At 38.5% G+C, this 19,199-nt stretch overlaps 1 protein-coding gene across 2 annotated transcripts in view; it reads right to left on the bottom strand.

The window, feature by feature from the left end:
* Nucleotides 1-19,199, bottom strand: part of LRP12 (LDL receptor related protein 12) — a 107,398-nt gene that overhangs the window by 40,912 nt on the left and 47,287 nt on the right. Inside the window, exon 2 of one of the 2 annotated variants that reach the window (XM_074943963.1) lies at nt 15,650-15,706. The exons of the other annotated variant lie outside the window; for it this stretch is intronic. Coding sequence (XP_074800064.1) covers nt 15,650-15,706 — 57 coding nt within the window. The remainder of the gene's footprint in view (nt 1-15,649; nt 15,707-19,199) is intronic. 2 annotated transcript variants of the gene reach the window in all.

The raw sequence follows: 19,199 nt of genomic DNA, 5'->3' as shown, positions 1-19,199 counted from the left end.
GCTGTCGCCAGCAGCAGTACAAAAGTAAGGGTAGCAGTACCGTAAACCTCCCCCCTACAAAAACCTTGTGACCCCCCCCCCCCACACACACAACTCCTTTTTGGATCATGACCCCTACAATTACAACACCATGAAATTTCAGATTTAAATAGCTGAAATCATGAAATTTATGATTTTTAAAATCCTGTCACCGTGAAATTGACCAAAATGGACTGTGAATTTGGTAGGGCCCTAAGCAAATCAGAGGCACCACAACCTACTGCATGTGATTTTTGTTCTTAAAGAGAAACAGAATGGGAGATCCTGTAACATACATGGTTACCTGCTAGGGTTTTTATTGCTTCCACTAAAAAAGAAAGATTTTTAAAGCATTTTTATGCTTTAAGTGCTGGATTCTACAATATATATATATTCTTAGAGTGAACTCCGCATCTTTATCCATTTGAAACGATGCTTACATTTCAACTATAAGTACCTTTGTCTAACAGCCTGTTAAAAACAAAATCAATTACAATGAAATTTTCTGAGTAGCTCAGAGTAGGCATGGCACTTAAATCCAAGAAATCTTAAAAGTAAGGCTGTCAGAGTGATTAAAAAATTAATCACAATTAATCGCGCTGTTAAATAATAACAGAATACCGTTTATTTAAATATTTTTGGATGTTTTCTATATTTTCAAATATATTGATTTCAATTACAACACAGAATACAAAGTGTACAGTGCTCACTTTATATTTATTTTTGATTACAAGTATTTGCACTGTAAAAAAACAAAAAATAGTATTTTCAATTCACCTAATACAAGTACCGTAGTGCAATCTCTTTATCATGAAAGTTGAACTTACAAATGTAGAATTATATACAAAAAAAACTGCATTCAAAAATATAAAACAATGTAAAACTTTAGAGCCTACAAGTCCAATCAGTCCTACTTCTTTTTCAACCAATCGCTCAGACAAACAAGTTCATTTACATTTGCCGATAATGCCATCAGCTTCTTGTTTACAATGCTGTCAGCTTCCTGTTTACAATGTCTCCTGAAAGTGAGAACCAGCATTCTAATGGCACTATTGTAGCCAGCATCACAAGATATTTACGTGCCAAATACACTAAAGATTCATATGTCCCTTCATGCTTCAACCACCATTCCAGGGGACCTGTGTCCATGCTGGTGACGGGTTCTGCTGGATAACAATCCAAAGCAGTGTGGACCAGCGCATGTTCATTTTCATTATCTAAGTCAGATGGCACCAGCAGAAGGTTGATTTTCTTTTTTGGTGGTTCGGGTTCTGTAGTTTCTGCATTGGAGTGTCTCTCTTTTAACACTTCTGAAAGCATGCTCCACACCTCGTCCCTCTCAGATTTTGGAAGGCATTTCAGATTCTTAAACATTGGGTTGAGTGCTGCAGCTATCTTTAGAAATCTCACATTGGTACCTTCTTTTCTTTTTGTCAAATCTGAAGTGACAGTGTTCTTAAAATGAACAACATGTACTGGGTGATTATCTGAGACTGCTATAACAGGAAATATATGACAGACTGCAGGTAAAACAGAGCAGGAGACATACAATTCTCCCTCAAGGAGTTCAGTCACAAATTTAATTAACGCATTATTTTTTTAACAAGCATCATCAGCATGGAAGCATGTCCTCTGGAATGATGGCTGAAGCATGAAGAGGCATATGAATCTTTAGTGCATCTGGCACGTAAATACCTTGCAATGCCAGCTACAAAAATGACATTCAAATGCCTATTCTCACTTTCTGGTAACACTGTAAATAAGAGTGCCGCATTATCTCCTGCAAAAGTAAACAAACATGTTTGTCTTGGCAACTGGCTGACAAAGAAGTAGGACTGAGTGGGCTTGTAGGCTCTGAAGTTTTACATTATTTTGTTTTTGAATGCAGTTATTTAACAAAAAAAAAAATCTACATTTGTAAATTGCACTTTCACGACAGAGATTGCACTACAGTACTTGTATGAAGTGAACTGAAAAATACTATTTCTTTTATCATTTTTACAGTGCAAATATTTGTAATAAAAATAATATACACTTTGAATTCAATTACAACACAGAACACAATATATATGAAAAAGTAAAAAAAACATGCAAAATATTTAATCTATTTCAATTGGTATTCCATTGTTTAACAGTGCGATTAAAACTGCCATTAATTGTGATTAATTTTTTTGATTAATCGGCAGCCCTACTTAAGTCACCACAACCTATTCTTCATTTGAAAATAATTCTATATTTTACCAGCACAGTTAAAAAAAACAAACAAAAAAAACAAATTCTAGCAGTTATTCCTGCATATCACTGAGGGAATTTTCCTCCTGAAATGAGGAAGACTGCTTTTTGCCACAGGTAGAAAACTTTAACACTCTATCATAACCTATCACTCACATCACTCAGCCGACTACAAGACAGAAGCCTAACAATGTTGATACCAAACCGCTCTGTCTTAAAACATGTATAAATCTCTTCCTCCGGATCACTACAAACCTCACTATACTTACCATCCCATAGGTCTTTAACTTATCAGATATACACTCAAGTTTGTGTTCTTGTGATAAGCCAGACCATTCATTGCTTGGCTTCTTAGCTTTAAGAAAAGTGTATTTCACTGAGGCTTGTTCTTGTTTGTCTTTCATGTGATGCAAGTAGGAATGCATAAATTTGACAGAGCTCACACACATCTTGTTTTTCTTGTCAATTTGCATTTGTACATGTGAGAGTAGATTTCTCTAGGAGTCACTCTTGGCACAGAATATTCAACTCAAATGAACTTCGGGATTTGATGTGCTGGAAGCAGATGGTAACTGCAGGTTAGCCACAAACGTTTTTGAAATTCTATCCATTTTTGTTTTATACCAGATATTTTATGAGTTTTAATAATATAACACTTTATCTTAACAGGGTGGTTTTGGGAGCATGAGAGTGACAGACAGATGATGCTGTAGCACTGGCACTAACCAGCTCAAACAACAGAGTAGCTGAATAAAAAGAGAAGTTAATCAGAAAATACTCCAGGACACACCTAAGCTTTGTGAAGGGGGAATGCAATTTGGTCACAATGGAAGGTGCAAAGGAAAACTGTAAAGACTGGTAGGAATTAGTGAGTGTTGCAGATTAGCTGATTTTATCACAAGTTTCTCTGAATGGCAAGGCTAGGTAAATGAGTTAGAAGAGTTCTAACCTAGAAAGTCTGCTGTACTGAGTGGCCTTAGTACATGATATCTGGTTCAGCAGTTCAGGTAGACTGCTGAAGAGGTGTACCCTAAATTTTATATGATAGCTACCTGAAGGAACAAACGAAAGCATTTACGAGACAGGCTGACATACTGCATAATATTAGAATAGTGGTGAATGGTAGTTCCATTTCCAAAGGAAGAATTAGGTAGATGTGCAATAAAAAGCAAGAATGTCCTGCCCAAACAGTGAAGCCAACTGGGTTATAATTAAGGTTAAGATTTTGTCATGGTTATTTTTAGTAAAATCACAGACCGATCACAAGCAACAAACAAAAATTCACTAGTGACTTCACTAAAAATAACCAGAGGGTAGGGTTGGGGGAAATGACAGCTGAGCCTCATGGAGGGGAGCCCCACCACCATGGGGGGAGGGTGGGAGCCCTGGCTGCAACCATGGTGGGGGGGGGGGGCCCGCTGCAGTGCCCCGCTTCAGCCCCAGCTGCAAAGCAGGGGTGCACAAAAAAGCTACGGGGGGGGGGGGAAGGGGAGGGAGGACCTCCACACCCACGCGGGAGAGCACACAGTGCTGGCTCCAGCCCCGGCTTCAGCCACTGACCTCCGTGACTAAATTGTATCCTTAGTTATAATTAATTGGGAAAATAGTGATGGAGGAAGTTGCCAATACATCCTTGCCAACTCTCAGTTTTACTGTGATTTATATTTTTAGCCTTTATTTAAAATATCCTGTATTTCCCATTGTCTTCCATACTCTCCCTGTTAAAATGGCTGCTGTCCTATTGTTTTCAGTTAAATTGATGTCAAGCAGCCCCTACTGAATAGGGTTCCATCCAGTGCGATCATGGGGAGGGAGGATGTGGGGGAGGGAGGATGTACAGGAGCAAGGATTGAGACTATGGGTGCAATGGAATGTATAGGCAGAACACTGCACTGAAAGATAAGTAAAAATAGGATTTAGAAGAAGAGTGATAGTGGTGGACAGGGAGACAGGAATATGATAAGGAAGGGAGACAAACAAAAAGAACAGCAGCTTCCTCATTCCCAAGGTTTGAATAAGTTAAACAAATTCCCTCCTTAAGTTTTTGCATTTGTGCATTTAAAGGTTACATTTTTTGCCTGAACTGATTAAACAAAGTTGGAGGAAAGAGGGAAATCTCCCTACAGCTTAATAAAATCAAAAGAATCAAACCAAAAGACAAGTAGTGGTGCAACCAGTGAAGGCACAACCCATATAGGATTAGACCTTTGGAGAGAAAAGCAGCTGTGGGAAGGGGCTAAGTTGAGTCAGTGGTGCTGGGATCTACTAAGAGAAGGGAATAAAGGGCTCCCTCCCCCCACAAGAATAGAGACATCCTGAAAATCATGAGGGAAGTTTTGTAAGATGCAAAAGGCCAATACTAGTCAATTCCTGGGGAGGGGAAGAGAGGAAGAAAGTTGGGTACCTAACTCCCAACTGACTTCTTTGAAAATCTCCTCCCATATTGTTTGTTTATAGGAACAGGATAGAATCTCTATATTCTGGTTGCTTGGTTAGTAGCGTAAGAAGAGAAAGAACCTGGCTATCATAGTTGAGGCCCACATATGGAATAGCAAGACACAGAGAATGAAGCAAGTATTCTTGTCAAGAACTGAGAGACTCTGACCCTTGTAGTTGTTTGATGTCTCTGAGTGGTTAATCGCTCCTTGGTGGAAGGATGGAGATAAATTGAGCTAAGCAGGGACACTTGGTATAAAAAGTCACTTGCTGGGCCAACTCGAGAGCCATAAACAGAGACAGCTAACTGGAGTTTTGGAAGGAATTGAGAGAGGTTGTGACAGTCTTTTCTTTCAGATACAGTGCTCGTGAGATTTCAAGATGGCCTGAGACTGAACAGTGGTGGTGATCTGCAACATCCATGGCATGTTCTCATTCCCCTGAAACAGGATCAGACGGTTCACCCCACCCCAAGTTCAAGGAAGAAAGGAGCTGGCCACCAAGGAGTTGGAGAGACAGGAAGTCAGTTGAGGCCTGGCAGTTCATAACCATCAGAGGCAAGAGGTCATGTGAGCATTCTACATGACTGGAGACTGATGAGGATAGGCAGGCTGTGGCCACCAGAGAGAAGACGACCAGGAGGAATTCTATATAGCTAGAAGTTTCCAATCGATACCAGGCCCTCAGTGTGGAAACTGTGGAAGATACCTCTCAAGATTCAGCCAGCCCAAGGGGATGGAGAAATGTACATCTACACCTGTGGATGGAAGCTCAGCCCAATCTGTAAGAAAAAAAATCAAGTTTCCCACAAAAAGTTCTCCAACTGTTCAACAAAGACAGAAAATCCTTGTTGAGGATTCAATACTCAGAAGAATCGAAAGAACACTTTGCAAGGGAATTGGACAACAGGACAGTGTGCCGCTGCTTTCCCAGAGCCAAGACATAAAATATCACTCTAATATTGGACAGGCTTGTGAAGTTGTTGGGCAAGGATCCAATGGTGATGGTTCACATCAACACTAAAGAATGTGTTGTGGGATAGCTCATAGATAACAGATTACTTCAGGAAACTTGGAAGTGTGCTGAAGAAGAAGAATATCCAGGTGATAGTCTCCCAGATCCTTCCTGTCCCATGAGCAAAGGAAGACAGAGCAGAAGATGCTGGAAGTAAACCACTAGCTAGGTAAGTGGTATAGGGTAGATGGTTTTGGTTTTGTAGAATATTGGTCCCCTTTCTATGGGGAGAGAGAGTAGCATTGTGTGGATAGGTTCCCTACAACTGGGGTGAAGATTATCTCCTTGGGAAGAGGCTGGCTAAAGTAATCAAGACAGTGTTAACAAAAGGGGAGGGTAGAAAAGGAAGATGAGAGCTCTGAAAATAGAGCACTGAGAACAAAAAATTGATCAAGAAAGGACATGAAAAGAAGAAATTCATTAACTGCCTTAGCACAAATGCAAGGAACATGAATAACAAACAAGATGAATTCAAATTGCTCATTTATGAACACAAATTAGAGATCTTGTTGCTATTACTGAAACCTGGTGGGATGAGTCACATGATTAGAACATTAATCGATGATTATAACCTATTTAGGAAGGATTAAATGGGAAAAAAGAGAGGGGAAGTATCTCTCTCTGTCATAAATTGCATTACCTGTTTCCGAATTATTGATAACTCAGAAGAAAATTATCTCAAATGTTTATAGATCAATGTCATAACAGACAAAGCACAAGATAGGATATTACCTGGTGTCTGTCACAGCTCAAATCAAACTAGCGAACAGATGACTGGCTCTTTATACACCTATCTATACCATGTATGAAAAAAAGCTGTGAGATCATGGGGGACTTCAATCTGAGTGACATATTGTGGTGGTCTCATACTTCCATTACTAAAACACCCTTAGGAAATTATTTAAAACATTTAGAACATCTAACTCAAAATGTGTTGCATCCAACACACAGGAATTCTATAGTAGACCTTGTCTTGACATCTAAAGAGGAATCGATCACAGAACTGAAAGTTAATAGTAGCTTAGGTACAAGTGATCATAACTTGAACACATTTATAATGTGCAAACAGAATAAAGTCCAGACAGTAATAAAATATATACTTGGTGTTTTAAAAGGGCCAATTTCACAAAACTGAAAACAACTATTAGCCAGATCAGCTGAGAGGAAGAATTTAATCAGAAAATGTGAATGATAATTGGGAATAGTTCAAGAACACTTTACTGGATGCCAAAAAAAAACCCAAAATCAAGGAAAAAGGCTGTATTCATTAAAAAAACTGGCCTGGTTTAAAGGGGAAGTGAAGGCAGCTATATATTATTTTTAAAAAAAATTAAAACAAATAGAAGGGGAAGCTGATAGTAAAGAACATAAATCAGAAACTAGGAACTGTAGAAAATTGATAAAGGAAGCAAACACAAGGATAAATACATGACCAGCAGAGGAGGAGTTTATAAAAGTATACTAGAAACAAAAAGAATCCTGCCAATGGTATTGGTCCATTACTCAATGGAAATGGCAGAATTATCAATAATAATGCAGAAAAGAACGAAGTGTTCAATAAATATTTCTGTTCTGTATCTGGAAAAAAAAGATATAGTCATACCATATAACATTCTTACCATCCTTCACAGATACTAGTGGAATGGAAAGTAGCAGCTACTAAAGTCAGACATTTCTAAATCAGCAGGTCCATATAATTTTTAAAATGAGCCAACTGAAGAGCTCACTGGAACGTTAAAGTTGATTTTCAGTAAGTTCCAGGAAACTAGAAGAAAGCTAATGTTGCACCAATATTTAAAATATTTAAAAAGCATATTTAAAAAAGCATATTTAAAAAAGCATAAACAGGATTTAAAAAGCATATTTAAAAAGCATAAACAGCATATTTAAAGCATAAAAAGCATATTTAAAAAACAGCATATTTTAAGCATAAAAAGCATATTTAAAAAAGCATATTTAAAAAAGCATAAACAGGATTTAAAAAGCATATTTAAAAAGCATAAACAGGATGACCCAAGTAATTATAGGCCTGTCAGTCTGACATAGATCCTGAGCAAGATGATGGACTGGCTGAAACAAGATTTGATTAATATAATTAATGCCAATCAATATGGGTTTATGAAAAATATATCCTGTCAAACTAACTTCGTATCTTCTTTTGCTGAGATTACACATTTGGATAATACGGGTAATAGTGTTGATGTAACAGACTTCTAAGACATTTGACTTGGTATTGCATGACATTTTGATTAAAAAACTAAAGATAAATTGAACCTGGCAAACATTAAATGGATTAAAAGCTGGCTAACTGATAGGTCTCAAAATATAATTGTAAACAGGGAATCATCGTCAAGTGGGGTCCTGCATGGATCAGTTCTTGGCCCTACATGGTTTAACATTGTTTATTAAATGACAGAAAACAAAATCATCACTAAAAAAGTTTGCAGATAACAAAAATTGGGGGAGTGGTAAATGATGAATAGAACAGGTCACTGATAAAGATAGTTTGGTAAGCTGGGTGCAAGTACAGTACAGCCTCACTATAACAAACCCCTGGGGATCTGAGCTATTTGGTCATTATAGCCAGCGGTTCATTACAGGTAAAGAGCCCTGTTGTGGAGGGGGGCAGCTGAAACCTTGAGCCCCGCAGCAGAGCTGAGAGCTCCTCAGGCCCCCCATACTCCTCCTCCTTGTGGCCCTGGAGGAGCTGTCTGCCCTCCTCCCTACCACTTGCAGCCCCACCACCGGACTGGACAGCAGGCAGGACTGGAGGTGGGATCCAGGGACCAGGTTTGCTATAGCCCAAGGTTCACTACTGCGAAGGGGGTTATAGTGAGGTTGTACGGTATGCATTTGAATAGTTAAATGTAAACATATACATCTAGAAACAAAGAATATAGGCCATATTTACATGATGGTGGGGATTAACCTGGGAAACAATGACTTAGAAAGACGAGGAGGGTATAGTGGATAATCAGCTGAATGTAAGTTCCCAGTGTGACGCTGTGGCCAAAAGGATTAATGTGATCCTGGATACATAAAGAGGGGAGTCTCAATTAGAACATAAAAATGGCCATACTAGGTCAAGAGCAATGGTCCACCTAGTCCAACATCCTGTCTTCCGACAAAAAGAAAAGGAGTACTTGTGGCACCTTAGAGACTAACAAATTTATTTGAGCATAAGCTTTCATGAACTACAGCTCACTTCATCGGATGCATTCCGACAGTGGCCAATGCCAGATTCATCAGGGGGAATGAACAGAACAGAGCAATAATCGAGTGATCCATTCTATGTCATCCAGTCCCAGCATCTGGCAGTCAGAGGCTTAGAGTAGGTCTACATTGCAATTAAAAACCCATGGCTGCCCATGCCAGCTGGCTCAGGCTAAAGGGCTGTTTAACCACAGTGTAGATGTTCGGGCTTGAGGCCAGACTCCAGGACCCTGAGAGGTGGGAGGGTCCTAGAGCCCAGGATCCAGCCCAAGCCTGAATGTTTACACTGCAATTAAACCATCCCTTAGCCCGAATCCAACAAGCCTGAGTCAGCAGGGCACAGACCAGCTACGGGTGTCTAACTGCAGTGTAGACATATCCTTAAGGATACCAGAGCATGCAGCTGTGTTCCTGACCAGCTTGGCTAATAGACGTTGATGGACATATCCTCCATGAACTTATCTAACTCTTTTTTAAACCCACTTATACTTTTGACTTTTGACAAGTTCCACAGGTTGACTGTGCGTTGTGTGAAGTACTTCCTTTTGTTTGTTTTAAACCTGCTTCCTATTAATTTAATTGGGTGACACTCTAGTTATTGTGTTATGTGAGGGGGTAAACAACACTTCCTTATTCACTTTCTCCACACCATCCATGATTTTATAAACCTCTCATATCTCCCCTTAGTCCTCTCTTTTCCAAGATGAACAGTCCCAGTCTTTTTACCCTCTCCTCATATGGAAACTGTTCCATACCCTTAATTATTTTTTTTGCCCTTTTCTGTACTTTTCCCCATTTTACGTATCTTTTTTTCAGATGGGGTGACCAGAACTGCATGCAGTATTGAAGGAGTGGGTGTACCACGACTTTATATAATGGCATTATGATACAGTCTAATTATCTATCCTTTTCCTAATGGCTCCTAACATTCTCTTAGTTTTTTTGACTGCCACTGACCATTGAACAGATGTTTTCAGAGAACAATCCACAATGACCCTAAGATTTCTTTCTTGAGTGGTAACAGTTAATTTAGAGCCCATCGTTTTGTACATATAGTTGGGCTTACGTATTACTTTGCATTTATCAATACAGAATTTCATCTGCTATTTTGTTGCCTAGTCACCCAGTTTGGTGAGATCCCTTTGTAATCCTTTATAGTCTGCTTTGGACTTAACTATCTTGAGTAATTTTATATCACTTGCAAAACTTTGCCACCTCACTGTTCACCCCTTTTTGCAGATTATTTATGAATATATGTTGAACAGCACTGGCCCCAGTACAGATCCTTTGGGAACACAGCTATTTACCTCTCCCCACTGTGAAAACTCATTTATTCCTAACCTTTGTTTCTTGTCTTTTACCCAGTTACTGATCCGTGAGACAACCTTCCCTCTTATCCCATGACTGCTTATTTTGCTTAAGAGTCTTTGGGTGGGACCTTGTCAACCGCTTTATGAAAGTCCAGCTACACTACACCCCTTTTCCATGTTTGTTGACCCCCCTCAAAGAATTCTAATAGATTGGTGAAACATGCTTTCCCTTTACAAAAATCATGTTGACTCTTCCCCCAACAAATCGTGTTCATTTGGGTGTATGAAGATTCTGTTCTTTACTAAAGATAGTAGAGAGTTTACTTTACCTCTACATTTTGCACTGATGAGACTGCTGCTAGAATACTGTGTCCAGTTCTGGTATCCACAATTCAAGAAGAATATTGATAAAATGGAGAGGATTAAGATAAAAAAAACACTAGAATGATTTAAGAATTAGAAAACATGCCTTATAGTGGTAGACTTAAAGAGATCAATCTATTTATCTTAACAAAGAGATTAAGGAGTGATGATTACAATCTATAAATATCTACATGGGGAACAAATGTTGGATATTGGGACCTTCAATGAAGGTTTAACAAGACCCCATGGCTGAAGCTAGACAAATTCAGACTAGAAATAAAGCTTACATTTTTAACAGGGTAATTAACCGCTGGAACAATTTACCAAGGGTTGTGGTGGATTCCCCATCACCGGCTATTTTAAAACCAAATTTAATGTTTTTCCTAAAAGATATGCTCTAGGAATGATTTTGGGGGATCCAAAAATAGGGAGGATTTCAGCCCCCCGCCCCCCCATTTTTTTTAAGTGGGGGGGGGGAGGGAGGAAATCATCAGAAATTGTTGACTCAGATAGGATTGTTAAAGGGGAAAAGGAGCCAGAAGAGTGTCTTTAGGATAATATTTACCAGCCACTAGAACAGGCTGAAAAAACTTAAGCTGAAATGCTGAAGGAGACAGCTAAAACGCTAGCCACCATCTGCACTGCAAAACTGACAATGTTCTCAAACAATGTTTATGAACAAGGCACACAGAGTGATTTTTTTTTAAAAAAAACAACAACTTTTTTTAAAACCACCAATACAGAGAGGTGTTAAAACTGTACAAGTTGAGATTATTTATTTGGTTTTTGAAAAACCGATTCAGTAAATTCAATTTCACAGTAAAGATGGGTCTGTAAAGGGTCACAATTATCAGCTTGCAATCTAGATAATTTAAATTGTAGGGCATTTTGTAGGGACTAGTCCTACTTTGAGCAGGGGGTTGGACTAGATGACCTCCTGAGGTCCCTTCCAACCCTGATATTCTATGATAATACCCCTTGCCTATTTGTGTGCTTCTATAATCACATTTATCATTTTAAAAATATATTTCTCTCACATGTTGCCATGTGAATGACTCATACAAACAAAGAGGTAAGGGGGGGGAACTTGAGTCATCACTCAGGGAACAAGATAGCAATATTAACTATATTGAACAAAATATATTTTCAAATGCAGCATATGAACAAGTTGAAATACTGAAAAAAATACTCCCGTCTTTTTCATTAAGTACTTCTTTACCGAAAGTGTTATTTACTGAAGAAATGCCCCCTTCAAGAATTCCAAACCGGCACTTCTCTCCCCCACCTGGATATTTTTGAATGTCCAAACACTGGTTATACTAATGGCAGCTGACACGCAAAAAACTGCTCATACAGACAATATGATTCTGTCTTTTAACGCTATGCTGAAAAAGCTATGCTCATTTATATTAAGGAGCAAGTGCTAGTCTGACATACATAACCTGTTACCAACAAAAACACCAGGGATCATGCTATTTTATGCTATTAAAGCATGGTTTAGTAATGTAGTTTTAGAATAGCAGCATCAGAAGTCTACAGACAAGTCAAGACAGCCATTTCATTCTAAACCCCTCTTCAATCACAACTTTCTGGAAAAAAAGTTTCATGCCGGTTTTTTTCAATGTCAAGTTTAAAGTTGAATTTGAAAAGATCAAAGGGCAAAAGCTTTTGGCCACCAGTTACAAATGTTTTTAAACAAGTTTTCTGGCTTTAAGGAAGTTGTTTTGTCTTTTTAAAATGTCCTAATAAAATTACTTTGTTTTGACTCACTGGGGTATGTAATCCTCAGTGAGGAATGATAAATTTTTGGGGGAGGGAGGGAAAGCTTTGAAAAGACAATTGTAGTTGTTTGAAAGGCAGGTATTGAACATGTGCAGTATGTCCTTATCCTTACTGATTTAAGTGCATACTTCACGCATCTGCAGTATAAGGCATGGACACATTTAAAAACAGGGTACAGATGGATCATTGGGTGTTTTTTTTCTCTCCAGAACTACTACTTTAACTCACCTCCACCCCTCTCCCTTTTAATCATTTTAATCATTACATTATATTGCAAAACAATCTGAGATTAATGTGCAGAAAGCATGTCAACGGCAAGAAAACTAAAAAAAATTCTGCATTGAAAAATCTCCACCATGCACATTTAGGAGAAAGAAGGTAATAGGTAAATTAAACTATTTATTTATTGTTTCCAGCTGGGAATATATATATTTGGAAACTGACATTTACAAAAATTAAGAACCATATTGCTGTCTTACTCCTCAGGATCTGGCAGCCCCCATGGGTATGTCTATGCTGCAATTAAACACCCATGGCTGGCCCAGGCCAGCTGACTTAGGCTGTCTAATTGTGGGGTAGATGTTTGGGCTCATCACACAGCCCAGCTCTGAGACCCTCCCATCTCACAGAGTCCTATAGCCCATGCTTCAGCCCAAGCCCAAAACATCAAAACCACAATTAGCCCCTCAGCCCAAGCCCAAGTCAGCTGGCACAAGCTAGCCACGGGTTTTTAGTTGCTGTGTAGACATATCCTTACAGTCTGCCCTAACACCACGGGGAGAAGTTGCGCTATTCCCTTTTCCTAGCACAGCACAGGTCACCCTCTGCATTGGCTCAGCTGTGCTGGTCAGATTGTTAGGGGACTGACCCAAGACTCCACCACTTTCTACCCATCCACACATGAAAAGGGGTAGCAGCAGATGCTTTCTCCCCCTGAATTGTGACACATGATGCAGGTTGTCACAAGGAGAAAAGGGATGAGGTCCAGGAGAAGAAATCCAGTAAGTTAACAAAAAATTGTGGCAAGCGATTTTACATTTTTTGTGAGGCTGGGTCCACCCCATTTTTAACAATGACCATACATAAGAGCTGTAAACATCTGTGCTATTTATTATTTATACATGCCTGGCACTTTACTACTTTGCACACCAAATCTGAGGAAATGATGATGATGCAGAAGCACTAGGACAGCAAAGGTCTACTGTAATCTGAATTTGACAAGTCATCACCTGACAAGCAATGGAAATAAAATAAGTAGTGTGATGGAGAGGGCCAACTAATCAGAAACTTACCTAAATAAAAGTATCTTCATATAAAATGAGAAGTTTAATCACGACACTATATCGCAATAAAAACAAAAACAAAAAAACCACACACACCAAGGATAGGATTTTCAAATTTTGTAAATCTCTTTCGCTGAGCAAAAGCGAGAGCTGAATTTACATCCTGGCCTCCTTCTCAAAAGACAACTTGGAAAAGGCACTGGTTCCCAGGAACTAATGGGAGTTTCCCCATGAGATTATAGGAGCTAGCTCTCTTCACCCTCAATTTTACTAGGCTCTGAGAATGCCTTTTGAAGTCTCCCATAATACCCCACACTAAGCAAGAAAGGTTTAATCCCGCACTATGGTCAGAGGAAGTCCCATCCCTCAGATCCTGCTGGGCATGCTCCAACTGCTGTGTTAGTATAAAGGAGAGCAGCTCAGCTCAGTCTGGGCTGGCCACGGATGAGGAAGCACACTTGGTAGAGGCTCCAGACCAGGAGCAGCTACAGCCCCTGACAGCAGGACCTAAAGATCTCAGGGACCAGACCGGAGACCTGCTACCCATAGTCAACCAGCAGGAGTCCGACTTTCAGGGAGCTACCTGGTTTTAGGAAACCCGGAGACCCGGACAACTGCTTCTAGAACCACGGTAGGAAGTGGCCCAGGGAGGCGGAGTGAATGGTATCTTCCACCTGTAAAAAGTCAGTTGTGTTGTGGTCAGAAATCCACTGACTGGGTGATGAATGTTCTCGCCACCGACAGTTGGCGGCAGCCCTTGACTCTGGCCACTACGCCGTGCAGCCCTGCATCCGAGGGCTGCTATACTGACTCTGGCAACTAGGCCACGTAGCCCTGAACCCAATGGCAGCCACCTTGACTCTGTCCATTGAGCCGCACTGTTTTGAGTCCCAGGACAGTCTGGTAGACTTGTAACCATGGTGCCACCACAACTCCACTCCACCTCAAAGGGGGACAGGGTGTGTGTACACTGCAACACCACTGCTTTGGGCAGATGTACCAGAAAGTGTGGGATAGATACCAAGAAGGCACTGTAATGGAAACCGTGCAGTACAGTAAAAAGATGGTTGCAAAGTAAAACTGCATCCCAAACAGCCAATTTGCACTACTGGTCCTTACATGGGTGCTATCTCATCTGTATGTTTACCAGTAGCTTAATTCTCTAAAGTACAGATATCCTAAATATATGTACGAGCCATGAAAAATTCTGCCCACAGCCCACCTGACAGCGTTTCAATCTACTAGCCTTTTATCTCTGGAGACAGAAGTTACAAATGAAGATTACTTGAGCATCACCTAGTCCCTTCATGGACATTTGTCCACACCACAAACACACAATTCAACACAAATCGTAGTTACTCCTCAGAAAAGACCCAAGAGCTACAATAATTAGAATGCTGCAGGCAGGACTGTGGTATAGTATATTGGCAAAGGAGTGGAGCAACCCTTTAGCACTACTTGTCCACACTCTGGCCTGTATTATACCAGCATCTATCAGTTCCTCAATTTCATGAGCTGCAATTTTTTTTTTATTATTATTATTATTATTATTATTATAGAAACTGTGCAGTCAAGTGAATAGTAGTTTCAGGTACTGTGTCAATCTAATCAAGCAAAATGTATAACTTCTGGATTTGTTATTCTTTGATAGCAAGAGTGTCCAAAATTACATTTCAATAAATTTCATTTCACAAAACTTTGCTGTGGAAAGAAAATATCAATTCAACTTAAACCAACTTTTCTCTTAGTTCAATGTTTGTATGGAAAAATAATTAAGCAGTCCACTTAGAAAAGCATAATCTGTTCATGAGCATGCAGGTATCAATTTTATCTTATGAGACTTTTTCCATGTTCCAGTTGCTTCATTCCTTATTACATGCTGCAAAAGGCAGTAATAATTTTTATAGCCAAATATCTCTTCTTAAGATACCAGGTGGCTTTCAATATTTACCATTTAAGTCATGCATGAAATTTAAACATTACAAAAAAATGACTTACCAGTTGACACTCCTGAAATATGCACATTTTCAGAATGTTCTGCAAGAGCACCATTTCCTAAAATTAAACATAATGAATAAACTAATTTCCAAGATAAAATTTGTAAAAATTCTTCAGATACCCTTCTATAGAAAAGAGAAAGAACAAAACTGAGCTGCTTTGATTAATATTCAATATTTGAGATCCTAGGCCTCTTCTACAACACCACCTTTGAAAGAGATTAGAAAAACACAACTATTGTACAATTATGAGGAAAACAAAGCACTTATCAGTCTGTATGGAGTGGTTGAATAAACTCAAAAATTAGGGAAGGAGAACCTGGTGAGTTTTGGGGTTTTGAGAAACTTCCAGTACATTTAAAAAAAAAAAAAAAGAGGATTTGGATTTCCTGCAACATTTTTACTTTATTTCAATCATTTTGTTTTTCAGAGGAAGTTAGTTTAATGAACCATTTTTTTTAAACAGAGAAACAAAAAGGAAAGCAATTGCTATGCAAACAAAGACATCCATGAGAGATAACTTTGCTAATGAATGCTGCCTGCTCATCTATCCAAGAAGATAAATTTCGATCTAACCAGTGACTAGCCACCAATGTGCACTGCAAATTAAATGTGCCATGCAAAGACTGTATGGAAAAAAGTGTATTAAAAACTGAGGGCCAAAAAAAGGATATTTTTTATTGCCAGCCACTGCTCTGCTACACTATGTTACAAATTTAAGTTCATGTTTCTCTGATGGAATTTGTTCCTCTCCATGTTAGGTTTTTTGCATTTGTTCATTTCATCCCATTTTATGTAATATTTATTTTTTTCATTTCTACTCCTCTGTTTCTTTGTGCATTTCTCCCTGTGGCACATCAACTTTCACTCTCCCTTTCTTTCCACTGCAATTTTTGTTAACCTTTACCACTGTTTTTGGAGTCTCCTAATAAGGATATATGCCTCTGCAGCAGCCCATTTACCGTATGTGAAGTTGCAGATCACACAAGACAGCTGTTTTCATAAATGGTTTGCATTGATCAGATAAAGGAACCTATAGCTTGAAACAGAGCAGTTTGCAGCCACAAACAGGACTCAACCCCAAAAAGATCTGTCCAAGTTCTTAATTCAGAACCTATGTTGGGGGGGAAAGGGTAGAAGAGGAGGGGAAGAGATGGGAAGAAGAGTTCTTCCATTCATCTACTGGAAAATATATAGAAAGTGACAGGACAAAGTATGAGGAGAAAATATGTGTTTATGAAAATTCTAACACAAATTGGAAAGCGTATGACCAAGAACACATCTCATAATGCTCAACAGCTGTGTTTAGTAGTTACAAAAAAATGCTTCCTGTGTGATAGCAAAGGAACAGCAAAGATGGAGCGAGACTATTCTTTCACTCACTTCCCAAGAAAAAACTGTACAATCATGGGATGAAAAAACACTGAAGAAAAAAAAGACAATTTCCAAGTTGTTTCCATTTCTCAGTATTTGAAAAGGATCCTTTTTTTAAAAAAATTTGTGAATGTTATTGAAAAGGTTATTGAAATTTCAGTTATGATTTTGATAGTTCAATAATATTTGTGATAAAAATTTTCAAGGAACACTATAGCAAAATCCAAAGATCTCTAAATTGAGTTTTGGTTTGTTGTTTAAAGAAACACCACATTCCAACAAAAAAGATTAATCTGAAAAATTTTAAAAACTTCATTAATGATTAATAGTTTCAGTCCAGCTGAACAAATAGGATTGCCAAAATTGAAAGGAATACCTATACCCATATCCAAAAATTAAACCCACAATTAATTCTTTATTGACCACACTACACAAAAGTTTAAAATATAGCCTTATATGACATATCAAATTTAAAGCGGTTTCCATTTTACACAAAGGGAAATCTAGATATTCACATTACAAGAAATTTTTGTGCCTCTGATTTATTTTCAAGTTTTTAATAACAGTTGGCCTTTCTGAGCCTGTACTGTAAGCAGCACTCTTGCTTTAAAGTGATATTATTTTGTGACAGTGGTGGTATGGTGGCCTTAAGGGATCACAAACGAACTTTGTCCTGTTTTTCTACTGGTTTAACAATTATAAGAAAAACATTATTATTAAATAATTAAACCTTTTGTTTTAAATTACAGACCTTTTATCCGGTGAATTGCAGTAGGGATTATTCAATATTTTCATTAGTATTTTTAAGCAGAGGTAACAAGCATTCTAAATTAAATTTGTAAATGTTATTAAATTTGGAGGCAAAGTGAACAGTGGAACAGATGAAAATGAAGGACTTTACAGAGGTTAGAAATATGTACAGAAAAACTAAAAGGTACCTTTTAGTCTGAAACACCTTTGAAATACCTTTGTCTGAAACAAGCCCATACATCTGGGAGAAAAATCATCCAAAACTGATATTCAGCAGACAGGAAAGACTTCAGAAGCAGCAATATCCAGAAGATCTAGACAATAAATGAGCTTGCTTTTCCAATGAGATGGAGAAAGGAAGAAAACCAAAGTAATTTTGGGCTTCATATACAGGAAAACGATGTTACAGACTAAGAAGGTAATAGTTCTGATGAAACCACATCTAGAATATGTCATATATTCTGGACACAATATCAAAAGCTATTGAAAAGCTGGAAGGAATTTAGAGAACAACAACAGAATTATAAAAAGATTAGCGGGAATGATTTAAGATTAAGAAAGTTATTTATAGCTAACTTAGACTGTCAGGAACAAACAGGAGTGGAAACATATAACCCTTAAAATAGCTGTATACACCAAAAATGGATAGGAATTGTTAGGACCACACAACAGGACATAAATTGGAAGTAATGAGGTTAGATCAAGGGTTCTCAAACTATTTACCAAAGTATTTTCCAAGTTTCAAAACAAAGCTGTGATCACTTTTACTAGGTCGTCAATTTTGGCTGACCAATTAAGATTGATTTCCTGCTACTTTGAACCCCCAAAATGATTTCTTATTTTCTAATTTGGTTTCTCTGTCCCTTAGCATCTCAGCTCAGAGAGAGAGAGAGAAGATATATAACTCTTCCTACCAGCAGACAGAAACGGTGGGGGGTGGGAGAGTTTGCAGGAAGCATGCAGTGTCCCTTCATAACAGCTTGGTCAAAGAACCAAAAAGCCCATATGCTCCCCACCTCTAAGTGTTGAAAGGGAACTAATATATGGAAAAAAGCCACGTAGAATAGGGAGTAGTTACTATTCAGGATATTTTCCTCACCCAATTCCAAAAGGCTTGGAACTACGTAGGAAAAAAGGTCAGGATAAGAGATGGGGGTAAAGCTGGGAGGAGTCACAGTAAATAGAATGGCTCCACCTACCAGACTGCAGATATAAAACAGACAGTCTGTGGAAAGTTAATGATGCTTGATGTTTAATTCGTTAATGCTTGTAAAGCACCTCAAAATCCTTTTAAGAAAGGATATAAATGCAAGTACTTTACTCATGAGGGAATTCTGTGTCACTGAGCATGCGCAGAATTTATGTCTCCCAGAGATTTGTTTGCTTCCCCGCAGAAAAATGACTTTCTGACAGGGAAGCAAAGGGAA

Source organism: Natator depressus, chromosome 2 (genome assembly GCF_965152275.1).
Source record: "Natator depressus isolate rNatDep1 chromosome 2, rNatDep2.hap1, whole genome shotgun sequence".
Taxonomy (NCBI): domain Eukaryota; kingdom Metazoa; phylum Chordata; order Testudines; family Cheloniidae; genus Natator; species Natator depressus.
The sequence above is the reverse complement of the archived record's forward strand: the minus strand, read 5'-3'. Positions and strand labels throughout refer to the sequence as shown.